This window comes from Oxyura jamaicensis, chromosome 6 (assembly GCF_011077185.1).
Source record: "Oxyura jamaicensis isolate SHBP4307 breed ruddy duck chromosome 6, BPBGC_Ojam_1.0, whole genome shotgun sequence".
Lineage (NCBI taxonomy): Eukaryota > Metazoa > Chordata > Aves > Anseriformes > Anatidae > Oxyura > Oxyura jamaicensis.
In genome coordinates, this window is record NC_048898.1 from 28,430,559 (window position 1) to 28,451,565 (window position 21,007).

The 21,007-nt window shown below is 34.3% G+C and overlaps 1 protein-coding gene and 1 long non-coding RNA gene across 4 annotated transcripts in view; both read left to right on the forward strand.

The window, feature by feature from the left end:
* The window catches only part of ATRNL1 (attractin like 1), a 489,972-nt gene extending 472,569 nt beyond the window's left edge, over positions 1 to 17,403 (forward strand). For all 3 annotated transcript variants that reach the window (XM_035329977.1, XM_035329978.1, XM_035329981.1), the window contains one exon: positions 14,284 to 17,403. In XM_035329977.1, the coding sequence (XP_035185868.1) occupies positions 14,284 to 14,408 (125 nt within the window). In that variant the 3' untranslated portion in view covers positions 14,409 to 17,403. The remainder of the gene's footprint in view (positions 1 to 14,283) is intronic.
* Positions 17,404 to 18,897: 1,494 nt separating this feature from the next.
* LOC118169049 lies at positions 18,898 to 19,662 on the forward strand. Its single transcript, XR_004751901.1, has 2 exons — positions 18,898 to 19,117; positions 19,417 to 19,662. It is a non-coding gene; the product is annotated as an uncharacterized LOC118169049 (long non-coding RNA).
* The last annotated feature ends 1,345 nt before the right edge of the window (positions 19,663 to 21,007 follow it).

A 21,007-nucleotide genomic window follows, 5' to 3' on the forward strand; every position in this document is an offset into this window, starting at 1 on the left:
ATATATAAACTCCTATCGGAGGTTGGAACTACCAGAGTGTTCAGCAGGAGCTAAAGATAGACAAAAAGTAGAAGATATAATCTGTAGCAAAGAGTAGCAGATGAGTCACATTCAGGACAAATAGATTCTTCATGAAAATGCTGTGACATTTATTTGCAATATTAAAATGCAAATGCAAGTGTTTAATATATCTCATACACATCAGCTCTTTCTGCATTGGGACTTATGCAGTTTTGCCCTTAGTCATTTGAGGATTACTTTTCCATCCACTTTGATCACATTGTGCTTTTGCAATATTCCCACCAGTTATCCTAAGAACTCTGATAACTGAATCTTGTTTCATCTGCTGTAGAAAATATAATATCAGGAAGGGAACTCTCAAATAAAACTGCAGATGAGGGGGGAAAAACAACACAAAAATGCTTACTAACACCTTTAATGTAAACACTGATATTTATTAGGATTTCACCAAACCTCTCAAAAATTGTAGCATGAATATATAGAATTCACAGCCAGTATCAAACTTTTTCTTTTTTACACAATGCAAAGCATTTATCATTCTGGTATCACAAGGGAAAGAAAACAATGCTAATTCACAAATAAAACCTCTCATGATTTAATATTGTTGTTTTGTCCCCTGCGATCCTAGAATGATAAATATTGTAACTTCTTTTGTCAGTATCAGAAACACTTTCATATCTGGAATAAAGGCTCATTCATTATATTCATATCGTGTTTTTTTTTCCCAAATTGTTTTTTCCAAGCTGTTTCAGTATGCATTGTACCAGTAATATCTTGCCAGCTTTCTTGTGGTCATTCCAAAGCTTCACAAATACCTCTGATGCTACCAGTATCATTTCTATTTATTATTATTTTTATTGTTATTATTAATATTCTTGAGGCTTTCAGAGGCCTCGCTGTTGCTTGGGACCTCATTACAAAGTGTGATGTACAAACATCTACCTAATCTAACCTACAGAATTACACATGACATACAACTGATCATGGAGTGTGGTCCTCTGGGCAGCCCACAGACACAGTTTTGTCTGTTATCTTTTTCCCCAAAGGACAAGGGAAGGGACAACCCCACAGAGGGGACAACCCTTTTTTCAATGGACTTTCTGCTCTATTTGTGCCTGAGTAGATGCTGTGGAAGGTCAATGCCTATAAAATTTACACAGAACACATTAGTCATCCCAGGAGAAATATCTGAAGTTCCAGCCTCATCTCATATAGCCAAATACAATCTGTAATGTTTTTGCCTAGTCTTAAAGTCTTTCAGTAACTCAAAACATATATTGATTTCAGAATGTTTCTCCAAAAGTTGTTGCCTTTTGCAAGTAGTTTCAGTACTCTAAATGTAAATGAATTGTTTTCAGGGGGCTTGCACAAATTTGCAACAAATAAAAGTGCTTTATATTTTTAAAAGACCTGTCCTGACTTCAGTGTGATACCAAACCACCTCTCATTGAATGATGTAGGAAACACAGTCATTGCACTAAGTGTAGGCAAATAAGCACATCAGTCTCTTAGCATGTATTAGTTAATTTGTGTGTAGCACTTTGAAGATGATAGGCTCAGTATTTTAATGCTATTTCTCCTCCCTGGACATTTCTATTGTCTTCATATCTGAACCACTAAAGAAAAGACAGTAAAAAATGGGTTTGTTAATGAAAAATCTAAAATAGAACTTGAAAGAGCTGTTATTTCAAAGAAATCTGAAAAGTCAACTTTGTTTAAGTCAGGGCTTCAGTTCTGGGGGCCATATTTCTCCTACTGAGCCTTAGGTCTCTGTATAGTCTCATATATGGTTACATATTTATTGCACCAAAGAATTCTTCATGTCTGGACCTGATGCAACTTCTGGTATGCCAGGTGAAAATGAAAGACCGTAACCTGTCTTCATCCCAGATGGAGTGCCCAGTTGTCTAAATTCCTGAGCATATGTACCTTCAGCTGAGCATGGCAGCAATGTGCCTCAGCCTAAAGTCTGTCTTCCTGTAAGAGCCTCCTAGCCTCCCCTTGAAATCCATCTTGCTGGGTATGGTGAAGTCTGAAACCACACTTCCTCAGCCTCTGCAGCCCTTCAGCAGCTTCATGGATGTCTCTCACTGGCACAAATAATAGCTGTATTATTGAAGCCATTCCAGTGGGGAAAATATGTATATATATTTATATATTTCCATCCCTTTTGCAGCTTGAACAAAGAAAATAGTTGAACACATCAAAGATGAAAAGTTGCAGAAAAATGTGCACTAGTTAGCACACAGTTTTTAAATTCTTGAAAGAAAATACTGTTTTTAAAGCACCTATGGGGCTCAAATAATGAAATAAGGCTGGCTGTATTTAGATTATTCACAATCTTCATCACTCTTAAATATTTAGATCATAGTTCAAATATGAACAGTTATTTTTATCTCTCTTTGTAAACAGTAGATTTTTCTTGGAAAATAATTTCTCATTAAAATGAGAAGACAGAAGGACAAATAATATAAGTGATTGTTAAGATGCAGGCAGTTTTTAAAACCTGCCATACCACTACCTCCTTACACTATTACAATCCAGAAAGATGAAAGTATGTGGAAGGGAATTAGAAAAATCTGAGTAACTATCAGATTCACAAAGAGAATTCCTGATTATTCAAAGTCTAGGTAGAGAAAAATAAGTACCTGTAAAGGCAGTTAAATAGTGGAGTGACTCACAACTAATGAAATGAGAAGCAAAAGAATAGAAAATGAAGAGATGAAAGAGCTGTTTGGAGGGAAGACAATGAAAAATAGTATATGGAAAAGCCAAGAATCCTATATATTCCATTGTCCTTATATTGAATGCTTGTCCAGACAAGACAGAACAGACAAATCCAACTCAAATGCTCGTGCATCTGAACACAACCCTTGTAGAAGTTTGAATAAGTCCTTCTCATCTCTGACCTGTTTGAGGGATAATTAGCAATCTCACACATTGCCAAATCCCATTCTCACAAGCCTTTTCCCCTTAACTTTTAAGATAAAAACAAGGTGTGGTGTGCTACCTACCATTTCAATTCTTTGCACCTAATCTTGTGGCAAGCTTTTGGAACTAGTCCTAAGCAGGAAACAAGCTTTTCATTATCACCGTCTTTTCTATTCTTTATGAAAATTATTGTTTGCTTATAGTTGCTTCAGAGTCCCAAGTGTATGGTGTCTAATGGTATTGCTTTAAAGTTTTATATTTTATCTTTATAACGTAGGATAATTATTTATAGTTGCAAATCGTAATGTAGCAGTATTATGGGAAACAGAATGCTGGGTTGCATTGCAAAGGGAAGAGCAGATTCAGGGTTTATTGCATTATTATATTATAGAAGGCACTTCAGAGGCTACAGAAGAAAGCAACTCAAATTGTAGCACTTCTCAGAAGCTGGGATAGTACAAAACAGATTTCATTCACAACACACTCTTGTGTCATCATCACTGTATATACAGCCATTAAAGTATAATTGAAATATAGAAGATCAGGAAATGAGAGATGAAGCCAAGTTTTCCACATGTGATCAAAAAGCATATGGGAAAAAAATAGAGGTGGAAAAGGTCTGCAGTTCAATAGAAAGTAGAAGACAACATAATTTCTGCTTTTAAAAAACAGATGGGAGATTTAGATAAAATGAAGTGAGGGAATTTTAATGTCCTGCTGAAGGTTTATTTCTCCTTCATCACAGAGTAAAAACTTTTTGAAAATACACAAATGAAAAATATCTCTTAATCACATCCTGAAAAGACAAAGCTACCATGGCACTTTATACAGTGCTTCACTTTTAGGTGAAAATAACATGAACAACAATGCACCAAATTGCTCTAAATTTTGGCTATTGTCACAAAGAATGATTCTGGCATTGGAAAGGCTTAACCAGAAAGTCGCCCTTGCCTCTTCTCCCTGGTTTCATTTCTGCCGCTTCTTAGTCCCATGGTTAGTGATGAGGAAGGGCAGCTGCAGAAACTTATTTTATTTATACTGACATCTTATGGGAGCTGACATTGCTAGGAAATTGGCTTTATGAGAACTTCTGGATTGTTATCTTTCACCTGATTTCTACCTTTTATTTTCAAATCCATCTATTTGCAAAAGTCTTGTTCAATAAAAAATGAGTGGGAGACTTTACCTTGTTTGTTGGATAAAATGGTGGTGTGCAGGAATTTTTCAAATGACAAAACTTACCATTTTGTAATATTAGTACCATAATATGGTATTTATATTTCAAATCTTAAAATAGAATTGGTAAATTAGACAATGAGTGCTACTTGTTTTCTGTTGGAGTGTGAGTACACATAGAGCTAGGTAACTCTCACTATCTCCTGCCAGTTTTCTGTTTCTGTTTTTCTGTTTGTTTGTTTGTTTGTTTTTCTCTCTCCCAGCTAGGAAGGATGCCTAAGGAACATAATATATTTTCAGTGATGCACAATCATAGTATTAGTATCTCACAGTTTCAGGCATTTGCTCTATCTCCATGTGTCATGCAAACAGAAACTGTGCTCTGCTACTATCATTTTACTGATATTTATCTATATTGACTGTTTAGAGCCAATGGTATGTAATAAATTACAAACAGACTGTTTGAAATAGAACATTTTTTTCCATACATTTTGATAATAACCAGGTCTAAGTGTGTCACTTTGCTTGCTGAAGTTATAATATGGTGTATTCAGTATACTGTAGAAGATTCAGGAATCAGTAGCCATATAGCCTGCCTGCATATACTAGAGCCACCTTCAGAATTATTCATTATTCTCTTTCAGCACTGTACAGGAATCTGATAGGGCCATTTCTATGATTTATTTATTTATTTATTTACATTTTTATTGGCCGAGCTTTTTTTCAGCTTTTTACCAAGATTTTCTGCTTACTTCTGAAGCTTCTTTATTCTTGGGCATTAATAGGTACCAAACATAAAGCAACCTTGTGTTAGAGATGCGGGGGACATTGTCATGTTGGTAATATTTCAAAATATGTTTCAAAATTCTGGGCACACTTTCTGTCCTGTTGACTTAATTCTATGTTACGCTCCCAAGATCGTTTGTTTTGTCACAGTGACTGCTGGCTGTGGAGCTGGGGATGTACTGAATGTCTAGTTGTGGAAATCAGCAGAATACTGAAAAACTGGCATTGTTATTTGGCCAAAACCAAATTACAAGCCAAACAGTGGTTAGAGCAATGATATATTGCAGCAGGATTTTGGCAATGGGAAACAAGTCCAGTACTTTGTCAGCCTTGGAAAGCAAAACTTATAAGTGAGAATTCATTATGGGAAAAGCGCTGCAGATAGCATACGTACTTCTGATTAATCTTTTGAGAGTCCTCTGGAATTTCTGGTGAACTGTAATCATTTGTTTCTATGAACGTATTCATCACTTTCTGGTTTAAATAATTTTTTTGACAGTGGGAAATAAAACAGCATCTGCAAACTAAAAAGATGCCAGAATGAGAAACAGCAACACACAGCATCTTTGAGGATTACAGCTCTGATCTTCTTCCTTAAAAGTAAATGATAATGTAAATAGTATTGCGTTATCTCCGGTGAGAGTAGAATTGGCCCCTGTTGGGCCCTTGAACCTATTGTCTTTACGGTTGTGTGTTTTGTCTTCAGGAGAGGAGAGGTCTGATATCGGAGCAATCAACTGCATAGCAGAGGAATGGCAGTGAGAGAAACAGAGTGTAAGAGTAGTAAGCTGCAAATCTAAAAATATTTGTTATCACCCAGATGGAACATTAGGGAGGTATTCACAAAAACTGAATTACACCTGGCGAGGTTAATCACCCCAGATTTCCTCTACAGACATGAAGAGATCTGCTTTAAATCACCTTCTGCAACTAAGGCCTCTCTGGAGGGAAGCAAACCCCACTGAATCTCTCTGCCTTGTCTCTATTTAACTATTCCCTGATTGTTCAGTCATGCTGAAAACTTCTCTCTTTTTCTCAGATACTCACATATACGCAGGTTTTCTGATTACTTAATTGCATGAAATGATAGTTCAGCACTGTATTGTCTAGTGCACCCTGTGATACAAATGGTAAATCTTTGTCTCACAGGTGTTCATCCTATTCAGGATGTTTAGTAAGGCTTTAGCTTTCATCACAGTGGTTAAACTGTCCAACTTTCATGAGTGGATTTGGTTTAAAAAGCTTTTAAAAATGTAACTGAAGCTCACAAATTTTTAGAGTTTTCATACCTTTACCTTTTTCTGATTGGCATGCAGGAAAGGAGATTGCTGAAGGTAGAGACAAAGAGTAAAATAATGCTGGATAAGTAAACTGGGTGTACTGGTCTGGAGGAGGCTTTTGCAATCCAAATGTGTCTCATTGCTATATTGAGGTTCATAAACTAACACCAGCTGTGGTACTAACTTCTAAACAAAACCAATTAGAATTTCACTTGTATTTACCCAGGTATAGCTAAAAGTGAGTGAAAATATTGCTTCTTTGGTACTTTAGGTATATCTTTTTCTTTTCTATAGCAATGGGTTTACAAGACCAAATTAGATTCTGGCATGATTAATGCATCTCACCAAATTCTTGCAGAGTAGCAAATTAGTTTATAGTGATTTTCTTGAAAGCAAATTAAACTGGTGCACAACATCACAAGAACAGAGATATTTTTTGTAACATATAGGTAAATGATTCAATGGAAAGATGATGTAATCAAACTGAAAATTTAACAGTTTTTTGGGGGAAAAAAAAAATACCTGAATGTTTCAAATATTACTGACTCTTATGGAAACCTGTGTAATTATGTGCATTTTAATGCATGATGTGTAACATGCAGTGGCAGTGCATCAAGGAGTTAATTGGCAGGAAGTTTGCACATGTTCTAAGCAGATTACTCTTTTTTAGCTGTTTTTAATAGTCATCAGTTAAAAAAGCAATCCCCTTATGTTTTTAGTAACCTAAAATAACAATTACTTTGTGTAACAGGTGATTTTCCATTCATGTATTTAATTGATAGCTTTCTGAAAATATTATGTATCTTATAAAATTTACTCTTTACTGCTAAAATGTAAACATGTTTTGCTAGTGACATGCCTGCTTGAGATTCCAACTTGTATTCTAGAATTGCAAAGCAGAGAAAGCCTGATTATATGCAAAATTATTTATGCATCAATTGTTGCTTATTTCTGAATGCAAAAAATATTATTTACAAAGAAAATTTCCATCATTTTGTATAAAATGAGCCATGTTGAGAAAAGCAATGGAATAGTTAAGAGCATTCACAGATTTCTGTAATCACCATTTGTGGTCAAAGGTCCAAAAATTAAAAGGGAATAAAATAATGGTGTAACAACAGATTACTTGTCTGTAACTAGTGCCAAGGTAAAACACCTTAGAGAAAAATGTTAAGCAACTTTAATTCTCTTAGCTCTGCTATTCTGTGAGAATAATATACTTACTGACTAAATTTGATGCCTGCTTTATTAATTGAAATTTAGTACTGATAAGTATTTCAGCTTTAGGAGCCATTACTCAACTGGTCTAAATTTAACCATTCCCCAAGCATATTTTAATATCTACAGTGAGTCAATACGAGGTTTTGAGACAAACATTTTATCTTCAGACTCAGCAGTCAACTCCAATTATTTTTTTCCCCCAGTCTTTGGAGTCAGTCATATTCTTAATATCTGGATAAATCTGTGACGAGCTTTACCAGGGAGTCCCAAGCAATAAGGAATATGGTGGTTCCATTTCCTGTTTCTTTTGTAAAAAATGTATGTATTTACCTTCAGTGAAAGTCCCTGTTCTATACAACAGAATTTGCATTACGCATCAACAACAGGTTATGTTACCCTAATCTTCATTTACAAACCTATTTTATGTTTTTTTTTTTTTTTTTTTTTTTTTTTATTACCACAATATTTTCCATTTTTTTTTGTTCGGTTCGTATTCCACTATTTTCCCTTGAGTCTGTTAATGGCACCATTACCCTTGCTGTCCTTCTGGTCTTGCCCAAGTGTTCTTGCCAACGACAGTTCCTTTGCTTCCCCACAACCAGACTGTATGATAGCCTTCCTGAATGCTGCTACAGCCTATCTAAAACACTATCATGCCTCTGCATCTGCAAAGCAAAAGCACTTGCCCAGGATCTTTGCATCTTACTTCTGAATTACTGTCACATTGAGCAAATGCTATCTTAACCACATTTATTTCAGATCATTTTCTTGACTAGTTGGTTTATCACAAAAATATTTTTAGTAGTTCCATGGACTTCCTATTGCTTCAAATATCATTATTCATCTTCAAGACCCTTCATGACTTACAATCTCTTAGGCAGTTTCAGATGAGAGTTCACCTCCCAGCTCGGTTCAGCCATGATCCTGATCATTCTTTCCCACTTGTTTAGTACATTTCTGCTTCCTTCTGCACTGCTTTCCCTGAGCTAGGTGCACAGTTCTGATGATGCAGTCCAGCAAACTGCAATAATCTCATATTATTGTATTAAATTAATTATATTAATTTAATTAATATATTACGTTTTATTATATTAATTATAATCTTAATCTCCTTGAGTTCAGAAAGGCAAGAGAGAAAAAACAGCTTTAAGCTAACCAACATGAGATTGAGCCAGTCCCAACCTGCCACCATGGTGCTTCCAACATCTCACTACATTCCCTTTGTCACTACAGTCTTTGCTTGCCCTGCTGCACAGGCAAGACCTACCCTAAAGTGCTTGGATAGCCATGAAAATTGGTGCAGATTAGCCTGGCATACACATACTCTGACCTTGAGAAGTTAGCGTGCACCTTGGTCACATTGCCAGTCCCCATCTGCCTATAGCCAGAGACCAAACAGTGCATGCTGTCTCAGCCACTGGCTGGCTGGATAGTTTAAAGGCACCAGACATTGTACAGACCTGCGTTACAAACTAAACTAGAAATATCTCACACTGAAAGGGAAGGGAAAACTGCCTGACCATACACAAAAAATCACTAGAAGCCCCTCAGAGCACAAATATTTCACACAAATATGTAGGGCCATTTCCTTTTCAAAATGAGAAAAATTGGGAAAGGCTGAACATTTCATAAAAGATCCTTTATTGTATAGTCTGCATTTCCCACAAACTGACAGCAAGCAATTTATAAGTCTATTCTGGGAATACGAGTTTCCTAGCCCCTCATAGATAGCTGTTATTGCTAAATACCAAGGGTATAATGCAAAAGAGCATGACATCTCTCTCCTAGTGTTTGGCTATTTATTTCCACACTGTGATAATTTAGTTTATTATTGTTATGGTTTAAGCTCTGTTTCATATTTTACTTATTTAATTAAGTTATATGCATAAGAAAAGAAAACTATACCTCCTGGTCTCCTGGCTGTCTTCCCATCTAGCAAAAACTATCACTGAAAAAGAAATGATGAGGTTACTTGCCCAAAGTAATTTCCTAGTTTGTTTAGTTTTTTAAATATATCTTTCTCATAGTAAAAGTAGTGTCAACTTAAAATACATATCCATGTACCAAACAGGAAGAGAGGCCCATAACAAGACTGTGATTTTGAGGTGCTGTCAGCTTGTCCTTAAAAAAAAAAAAAAAAAAAAAAAAAAAAGTTCAAATAAATAACATTTCAACATGCAAGGTTATGCAGGTACTTACTCTTCTTGGCAGTTGCTTAAGATGGCTGTTCTCCGTGACTAAGCCCGTGATTTCTGGCTATTCTAGGCACACCTGCTAGATCAGGACCCTCAGATATACATGTAGGATTGGACCATTATATGATATTAAAACAAACTTAGTTCTATCTTGAAATACAGCTCCATGGTACCTCTGGCCATGCACGATGTTGAATTTCATATGATTCAATTTTTCTTGTAGAAAGTAGTTATTTGAGCATCAGATCTGTATGTGATTAGGAGAAGGTTTTGTGGATCACTCCTTTGAATACAGAATTCTGCTCTTGGTTCCACCTGATGTGCCTTCTGTCTCCCCGCGTTACTTGCTCTACAGCACAGGTGCATGAATATGTAGCACAAACAACATTCTGTTCTTTTTAGTCATGAAAAGTAATCACAAGTTGGTCCATTTGAAAAAAAGTTTGGCTAATGAGAAAACAGGAGAAGTATAGGAAGTACTAGACAATCCTGAAAATTTTATCGAACAACTAAACTGAATAAGAATACACCTAGTGCAATGTTGTACAGAATGTGAGAGAATTGTTTCAGTGGATATTCAGAAACACTTGCCAAGTAACTGCCATTATAACCACTATAGCTACTGTATATGTTTCCTATAAAGAGTAAATGCACGCTGTTCTGGATTGCATCCACAAAGCTTATGGTGATCAAATTAAGAAGTAGATAATAAAAGACTGCATTTGTAATAAAGTAGTTTTGTATATAAATATGTCATTTTTGAACATGCAATATATGATGTGTTGTGTACGTATAAAAAAAGGTCTTCATAGACTTGAAATAATTATAAATTACAGACCTCATAAAAATTCTAATTTTATTGAGTTAAGCATGAACTTGTCTTCACTGTATGTGATGGTCATCTTCCTCAGACACTAGAGCCTGTAATTCTCATGACTTTCTCAATATGTCTTCTGTTTAGATCCATTTGTATGGATACTCATGGACATTGCAACTTATATTATGGGAAGTGTTCAAATAACATATCCTTTGTAATAAAAGTACTAAGTCCAATATTAGGTGAGCATGTTAAGGAACTAATCTTCAAAGAATCAACAAAAAGAAGTGATGCAAATAGTGCTGTGTGCTGAAGAATGAAGCTATTAAAGTAATGGTATATGGTTTACCCAGTTTATTTTATGCTTTAAGTCTCTCTGTATGGTAGCTGTCATTTTATTTTCATTGCTTAAGGTCACCTTAAGCAATGACAATAATATTGGTTAAAATATCAAACAATTCTAATTGATCTACATGAGCTGTAGCTGTTTTACAGCCAGCAGCATTCTGAATTTTCTGATTGTGTGTGACAATGAAAACGTGTAGAATTTAATCAAGTGAAGACATCTATCCAATTGTTATCTCCAAATAATGCATATTTAAATAAAAATAAAAAAAAAAAAAAAAAACAACCACACATTTCCAATTACCTGCCAAACCATGAATCTGGGGTCATTCTTTGTTCCCTTACTTTTAACAAAGCAATAGGAAGAACTCGATGTATTTCTCATTAAAATGAACAATAGAGGAGGAAAAAAAGGTTTTAAATATGCAAGCCAGCATGTAAGACCAACTTTTTCAATGTTAGTTTTTTTTCTACTTTGAGAGATAACGTAGCCTTACATCAGTACAAATGTAGCTGTATACAATCAGAGGAAAAGCATTTAAACATCCCAGCATGGGTATTTCCATTTAAATCTGATTACAGTGAAATAAAACTGTAGCTATTAAAGGTTTAGAAGAACTACAAATACAAGCAGTAAAAGAAGACAGTTAGTAAATGAGGTAGTAAAACATTTCAGCGGGGCAAACAGTTTATAGCACTCAGCCTTCCTGTAGCAGACTGTGCTATTCACTACAGACCCGTGCACTCTTCCCTGAACTGCACTTAAACCTGCAATTAACCTTTCACGCCTAATGAAGCTGTTTTGCTGGAAAATTAAAATATATAGTACTGCCTGTTTTTACAGAGACTGGGAGGAGAGCATCTCAAAATGAATGACTTTTTCAGATGCTTTTGTTCAAATGCAGAATTAAAGTGCTGTTTGTATATAAATTGGGAACATGCTTTTGAAGGCAATCTCATTTGATGTGCTGTATTTTATTCCTGTACTTATTAATTGTTTTGCATAATTGTATAAAAAATATAAAAAATTCACACACCAGTAATTTTATGATTAGACACTTACTTCCTGAGAATAAACTATTACCATTTAACTTCCATTAGGAAAGACAATAGTTCTGCTAAAGTTAACCAAGTTCATATTGCTTTCTCTGGTATTTTTCTCATTGTGGAAGCAATTATGTCTTACAAAAATAAACTTTCCGCTTATGTATTTGACTGGGCTCACTTCTTAATGATCTTTCCATATATATACATAAAACAAGATACAGATTGTTTTAGCTTCACAGAACTAGGTCAGGTTATTTCTACAACATTTAGTAGAAAAACAAACTAAACTTAAAAATAGGACTGGTTCTGTAGGTAGGCTTGAATTCTGAGAAATTAGACTATTAGAGGTGACCCACTGATTCTGCTCGTGTCATGTTTACTTATTCCACTGTCCCTTTCTGCCACCTTACTTAAGAGTCAGAAGCAAGCAGAAACCATATACTGGTTCAGAAAATACCAGTTTGTTAGGTAGGATGTTTATATGGCAGTGTTCAGGGAAGGCAGGTAAATGGAATAATTTATGAACAGGGGCAACAGATATAAAGCACTACAGGTTTTACAGTTCCAACTTAAGGACTATAAAAGTATTCACATTTGTTGTTTAGATACAAAACCTGTAAAATAAAGGGAAAGTGTGTTGTTTTTCTTTTAATGAATATTTAAGCCACAGCATTATTATCAAGTTTTCTGTTATATTTTGATGCAAATTCTGCTTGCTTGCAGTGTCTGTGTATCAGCTTGACTTGGTAAATGAAATTCCTTTAGACCGCCAGTCTGAAATAATGAATTGTTCTCCCAGTTAATTGTATTGCTTTGATAACAAGGAACTATGCAGGGCTTAGAGAACATAATAAATGAATTTCATCAGATGATTTGTGTGACGTTTTGAAAAATGATCTTCTAGAGTGACCTGATTTTAATGGAACTCTAGCAGCATGCCAGTGTATCCTGGTATGCAGCATTAGATTTGAAGAAAATAGTTCTTCTTTTTTTGTTAATTGTTATGTAAAGTGAGGCTGGCATCATGCATCCAAGCATATTTAAAATTATCTTATTTAAAAAAAAAAAAAAAAAAAAAAAAGAATGTCTGTTTTCCTAATAATATTCATTCCATTTAGCATACTCTCTAAGCCTAGTTGTTAAAACTAGGATCATGTGTAAGCAAGCATTGTTTTGATTTTATCTTTGAATTTTCTATTACCAGATACAGCTGATATTTTAAAGGTGCCTTGAAGATTTCAAAAATTTCATCAAAGTCCAATTTAAAGCATCACTGGCTCATGCCAGGAAATATATGTGTATGTGAGAAAAAAGACTTAATTAATCTTGGCTCCTACATATCCTGAAATGCAGCAATGATAATTGTACTTAGCATTTTCCTCTATAGTGCTATGAATTTTCAAAAAGCTGTAAGCACATTATTTAATTGTAACATTTTTGTGAAGTAAAGAACATAGCGTTACTATTTGCAGTAGCATAAATTCTTCATGATACTTGAGAGACTGTGATATACTGGGGAGTATGGAGAACCAGCACAATCTTGGCCTACATTATGTGTATATTTAAATGTGCTCTTTTAAATATAACTGTTACAGTTTTATTGTGGCCATGGTGGAGTATAACACATGAATTATGTGAATAGTCCTAATCCATTTCATTGGAATATCACCTGTGTGAATTTAAAAAATTTAGAACTCCCATTGATTAAACATTTTAGTAACAATAAAATGGAATAGTAAATTCTTAAACTACTCATTTCCTAGGCATGCCTGTCCACGCCCTTTGTATAATGCTGTGTCATACTCTATAAGTTTATAACTGGTTGTGAAATATCGACAATTTAACCACAGTTTGGAAGAGTTTGTGTGAGTTGACCACATTTAGAATTAATACACGTCAACACCATCATGTTTCATTGTCTGTCCACAAGCCCATGCTTTCTGGAAATCTATTTTCATATATTTTTATTCATGGTAAATAATAACCTCTCAGGACAGGAAGGCACATATATTGCAAAGGGAAATATTCAAGGGTACAGTTTTGTCCTAACTATGGTCTCCATTTTGCTCTTATTTTCTGATTTGATAGCGTCATCTATTTCTAACTGCAGTGCATAAATATTTAATAAGAGAAAATCCATGTCAGAATGCTCCTGGTCCACCTTACCAAGAAAATGGTGATAAACAGAGAGGTGAAGCTGAGATCATGCAACAATTCCATAGGAGACTTACACAAAACATGGCTTTCCTGATTCCTAGTCTGGTCTCCTAACTGCACTTTTTTCTTTCTGTTTCTTCATTGTTAGCATTTCAGAAAGAGAGAACTTGGTTATCTACCTCTATATTAAAGATGATCTCTTCTGTGAAAGTATAAAAACTGTATGAAAGGCGCCACCACACTGCTATGGAAGTCTTCTCAGGAAAGCTGGGCATTAAATTCTGTTTTCCCTTTATTTATCTTACAGGTCTTGCAATTGCAAGTGCACTGATAGACATTTCACAACAGAAGCCTGCGGACTGTAAAGATAAGAGTTCAGGAGTAAGAAATCGAAAACATCATCTTTCAACACGTCAAGGAACTTGTGTCTGAGATTCAAAAACTTCAATTGTATATTCTGTAATGTTTTCTTTTTAAATGGCTTCCATTGAAAGCTATACTACAGCCTCAGTTTTTATGGAGGCAAGTCTATGAATGAACATGTGAGGTACTGTGCTCTGTTAGTCACACAGCCTACCATACCCCAAAGCAAAACAAACTTATGGTAGGTATATTTGATGGGCTTTAATGAAAAGAGTGGATGCTGATATCAACAAAAGATTAAATAAAATACCTAGCATTCTTAATCCTGAATATATCAGAACAGGAAAAATCCTTGAACAGAACTAGGAAAAACTGTACATTGTTTTGTAATGTAGAAGGAAATTGTATAATTGAAAATTAAGCGAATTCCAGGAAACTAAAGGACATTTTTGTATAGCTTAATGTAACAATGAGAATTGTACAGTTCTTTCCTTGTAATCAGAATTAAGATGTCTTTCCAGTAAGCAGGAACTACAGAGGATCATTTGGATTTGGGAATTTTTTTATCATTGCCCAAAATAGGCAGGCAACTTCTGAATTTAGAAGGTAGAACCTGAGAATACCACAAGTAATATTTAAAGGAAAATTCTATTTAAATATATATATATATATAAGATTTTTTTTAAAAACTTGCAGAAGGTTCAGAAATGTAATCTGTGTTGCTACAGAGTGATGGGTGGGGTTTCATGTTTCTGTTCCTAATACTCTTTTCAGAATTCTGACTGAGATATTTTACAAACAGCTCATGTGAGACTTCCATGCCAGGCAATTCATTAGCAAAATTGATTGAGCATGAGAAAGTTTCTTTTGTGATCAATTTTGGCATTTTTTCCAAGAGAGTCTCCAATATTGCAAGTCTAACTTGCTGTTACTCTACAGTAATATACCTGCTCCCATTTCAATACTGAAATTTTCTAGTATTTATAAATAATTCTGACCTTCAAACAGAAGAAATGAATCCCAGTCAGCACTTTGACCCTTGTTTAACAGCACAATATGGTTTTCTGATGGTGTTGATCTCCCACCTGCAGAACTTCATCTCAGCCTCACTTTCAAAGCAGTTACCCTGCATACCAAAAATTAAATAAGTATTTAGAAAATCAAGTTGCTTCCAACGGTGGTTCTGAAATTCAACATCCAGCATGGATCCTCAAACAATCAGTACTCAGCAACAACAAGCAGACAAAAGAGTTTCCTTTTCACTGAACATTAGCCTTTTGGGGGCTTGGTCACCACCACAAACAACCTAGCAAACAGCTTTAATGGCCCTCAGGCTTTTTATTTGCTCAAAATTCACAAATATACAAAAAACTAAGAGTATGCTAGGGGTAGGTAGCAGACGTGTCATGTTCTAATTTATGCATTACACGTTGACAGCAGTATAATATGAAAAAAGTAGTTTTCTATGAGCTTGTTGAAAGTGTAGTTTCTCAGCTACAAATTTGCCACCATGCTAGTACAGGAGACTGATACAGAGGTATAAATTCCTCATGTAATGATAGACTTTTGGTAAATATGAAAGATATAAAAAGATAATTGATGTTTACTACTATTTCTGTATTTTTCATGTTCTTTTTATTTCAGGAAAATGATGACCTTTTACTGTTTATAGTTGACTGCATAGTTACTTGCATGCCATGGTGGTGCAGTAGCAGTAATAGAGCCCTGTTGTGAGTTGTGTTTATTTCGTAATGCCATTCATACCTTGAAGTACTCAGCTTAATTAATTTGGGTGAGGACTAAGTGTAAAAATAACTATAAAAAGGAACGATTGTACAGTGTGTAGTTATATCTTATACAGAAATATTAGGTTGCATCTAACCATGACTGCTCTATTGTTTTGATAAATTATGCACTTATTAATTATGATATAATTATTTCTTATGCTGGCATGATTGCTTCAGTATTTTCATATCTTAAAATAAGATTATTATCCTAAAATAATGACATCACAATCTTGTGACTTTTATTGCCTATTCTGACCTCAATCTCTTATATCTTAAAATTTCAAAAACTCCTTCTTAAAGCTCCTATTGGGAACTTTCAATCAGTGCTACTTAATACAGTGAAAAAAAATGGTCTTTTGTAAACAACCCTTTCTGTCGGTTTTCAAGTTGATCTGTTCAAATGAATATAAGCCAGTGGAACTGGTTTATAGGATACATACATTTAAGAAAAGAAGAGAACCACTTGTCTGGAATATTTTCCAAGCTCTGTATTATCCTCAACCTAAACATTTCACATAAGAAATATACAGTGTGTGTTTTTTGAGCGTACTGGAAACCCTGTGCACAGAAAGACCATGTATTCTTGCAGAGCAGTTCTGACTGTACTCACAAAGGATTACTTTTCTGTATCTCAACTGGAGTTTTACAATTACTTGAAAAGAAGATATGAGTTTAAAAGGGATTAAAATATTTTATTGCAACATTGGAGATGGGCAAATATCATTTTATTATGTTAACAGTACAAAATGTTACTTTATTGTATAAGAAAAGCATGTTTGTTATGGGATCATTCAGCATTTTCATTCACTCTGAGAATGTTTTTTCTTAACGTATCTTTCTTCTCCCAGGGTCCCTAATTGCATGCAAATTAGTAAAGGCATATAATAATAAAATAAATAGAGAGAAATAGTTATATAATGGCCAAACCTAAATACCAGAAGATTCCCAACAGACTTCAAACCAAAGCTTCAGAGTAACTGTTATCACTTTCTATTTTAAAGGTATAAAAGTAGTATGATATGTCTGGTAGCAACATTCTATCAGTTGTTGGTAAGTCCTTGTTTTTTAATAATGACCTCTGTACACCAGATGAGATGTTTTATCAACTATCATATTATGACTGCTTCATGAGAAAGCCAATTTTGTTAAACCATGCTTTCCAAGATTAACACTTGAACTCTTTCTTAGAGTCAGAAAATGTTGAATGGCCTGCTTCAACCCTAGTGTGATTTATGTTGGACAAAAAATAAATGACTAAATGCTGTTTTGGAAAGTAAGCCCATAGTGAAGTTTTGATTGTCAGGATTCTACCCCCAAACCCCTCAGCCCATTGATTCTGCTGAGGGAAATTCAGCAGCTATGACTGTTCAAAATTAGTGTTCAAAATAGACTGCCCATGGTAGCATGGGTTCATCAGTCTTTCATTTCTTCTCTGTACATGTATATTTATAAAAAGTCCTGAAACTACTTAAATAAAATTTGTGCACATATAAATAACACACCAGAATACTTGCTTCATTCATTACATTCCTTTGAAATGTAATGTAATGTACCTATACAGAAAATAAATAAATAAATAAAAAGTTGTTTGTATAGTACCCCTATTAAAATTACATCTAAAAAGCTAAATTCTAGATACGTCAATGCATGAAGATACCATTAATTGGGAATGTTCAGATTAATCTGATTTAAAAGTTTTCATAGCTGACTGCTCTCTATAAAGTCCCCTCCCATCTTCCCAAGCCAGACACTTTTGGACAAATTCACGCTGAGATTTTGCATTTGCTGTGTGTAAAATCTGCAGCATTAATTGTTTTCTAAGTAATCTAATGCAGAGAGATGGAATTCTGATGGTAAGAATTTTAGTTTGAGATCACTTTAACTGGCATTCAGTCTTCATGCATAATAACTTTCATAGCATAAATTTAATTATAAAATCATTATGTATCTAATTATATTACCATAAAAAAAAAAAAGCATATGAAAGGTTTCTTGACAATAAAGGAAAAGCCTCTGTTAAAGGTAATTAACAATCCCTTTCTTTTTTAATGCAATGTTGTCCTATCTGGAATTCTTGACATTGCTGAAAAAAAAAATCAATAAATTAATTTTTCAGTGTTTAAAGTGCAGAGTTATATGAATAGCTGTTATTTACTGATTCTCATTTCAGGTAGTTTCTAAAATAAAGTATGAACTACTTAAGGATATTTTACATGGTTCTAATAAATATAGTTCCTCTGACAACAATAGCAAAATTTCCATTGTCTTGCAGGTACCCACAGCTTCCCATATTGTCTTCAGTTGTGCTTGCTTGTTAAACACTAAGAACAAAGCTCTCAAAAGCAGCCTTGCAGAACCCAGGCTTGAATAAATTGGAGCCATATTGTTTCATGTTCTCTATTTAATATTATTTCACTTTCAAAATCCATACTTATATTTCTATATTACATACGTAGCCACATAGCTACAGATCTTTCTGATGTTGAAAATCAGCATTTGTGTATTTATTTGAAATTCTAGTGGCCCCTTGAAATTCACTGTGAAGTCAAAAGGGGACTATTATTACCCTAGGCTTTAATTTGCCAATATTTCTTCAGTCATGCTAGTTGAAGCTCAGTCATGTTTAGCTAGAAAAATCTCTTTCTACCACTTCTGACATATTCAAAACTTTCCTCTTCTAAAATAAGAAAGCAAGGTTGGGAATGATGAACAAAGAGGGGAAAAAAAAAAAAAAAAAAAAAAAAAAAGTCTTTAAACCACACAGAAAGCATTTCTTTATGGAGTTACGCAATTGGTTTCACGGCCAATCTCAATCAGAATATTTTCTTGGTTTCCTCATATTCTCACATATTGTATCAAATGGTCTGAAGACTTTAACTGAATCAGTGACTGTTTATGTGTATGCTAGCGGTCATTCCTGCAGAAATGAAGCCTCAAATGTATTTATCCTTATGAGACATGATACAGAACTCGGTTTAAAGTACTCTATAGGTAATGCTATTTCACAGGGTTGTCAATTTGCTGTCAGTATTTTCAGGGAGTCCAAGACTGAGTGTGGCACATGCCTTCTATCCTTTTATGTCTTTATTTTTCAGTATATTTTTCTATAACAGCTTTTCAGTGATAAGTTAAGGCCAGAGTTAATATTACAGTAAGCTTATACGAATTTGGAGTTTGAGAGAATTGTTACTTATTTAACAATAACTGTTTACCTTTCTATTTTGGGGTGTTATCACCAAAACATTGCTTAGCTGTTGTGCAATTTTAGCAAATACTTTTTTTTCTAGCAGAGTTTTTGTTAGCCAAGAAGCAAGAAAAAAATAACATGGAGCTCTTCAAGCACACCTTTAGAAGATATCTTGACCATCTTATTCTACTGAAGATCTGAATCTTTTGTTAAGCACTAGTTCACAGGTATGTATTTGCCAAAAATCATTATTATTGCACTATATTTAGTGGTTAACATGAAAAACAAATTATTTTTCCCATGTGATGACTTAAAACTCTTTAAATGTATTCAGTTATAAAATATACTTGAAACAAATAATAATAATGCTTAGGATTATTACTGTGGATATTTTTTTTTTTGCTGGAGCTCTACCCAAATTGTCTACATCATAATGCCTTCTCTCAGAAAGGAAATCAGTTATTATTCATGTAAGTCCTCTCTTCTCTCCTCCCCAGAGTACAAAAAGACAAATGGTCAGGTATAAAAATCTTTCTAAACATATTAATGTAGATGACTTTGTTTCTGCTGCTAAGTAGAACATTGGAATTTAGAAAATCATTTTTCCTGGTTCAGGTTTCCTAACTAAATACTTGGGAATGATAAAATTAACCTTACTAACGACATGGGAATATTGAAGATTAATTAATTAATGTTTAGAGTGTACTCGGTGCTCTTTAGTGCTCTAAAAATAACAGGCACTATGAGCACTGAGTGTATTTTTGTTACTAAGTTATTTAGTGTCAGTTTTATTTAACAGTGCTAGATGTTACAGTTTTCTACACCGAAACTTGAAGCATAATTAATGTGGAGGAAAACAAAAAACAAAAACATTTGCTGGCTATTCATACTGTGGAGGTCATTTTCCCTTTGATGGTAAATTGTTGGTAAATTCACATTATTTACTAAATTACTTGGCTTACTGATATCTTTGGTTATTCAGCCTTCCCAGGTGACTGATTTTTACTTTATTCTTCTCCATTTTTTCTCCTTTAAGTATGTAGTCTTTGTACAACACCTCCTGATTCATTCACAGTTGCGCAGGACATAAGCTCTCAAAGGTGCTCCACTATTTTGATGTTCATTGTAGTCTGAAAATGTTAGCAATTGTACCATTTAAACCATGCTGAAGAACACTGGGCATAATCCCTCATTTATAATAAATGGGCCAGAGATTTTACACTCTCTTGATGTTCCATCTTCCTCATTGGAAATAGTGAATATGCATTTCTAAAAATGTTTTATGAAGTTATAAATCCAGTGTAGCCAAAAGGCTACGATATATAAGATTTCTTAAAAATCAAAAGGTCTTCTGAGAGAGCTTTATAGAATTTAAGTAAGACACCACACCAGGTCTTACATTCTATTTATGAAAACCACATTCCACCTCTCTGAAACGTTTTCAGATCTATGAAGCCAACAAAATTAATCTTCACAGTCTTTGACTTTATTTACCTCCTCCTGTTTTTAATACCTTAATGGCAACCATGGAAACACACGGCATAGAGCAATTCCCAAAGCAATTCTTGAATCTCTTCAGAACTGACTTCCACAAACAGCTCAGATCCATCCCTCTAACTTCCTTTGTTGAAAATAAAAGATTTTAATTGTTCATCAGGTTTTCAATAAATTTATGCCCTTTCCTCTAAATTCAG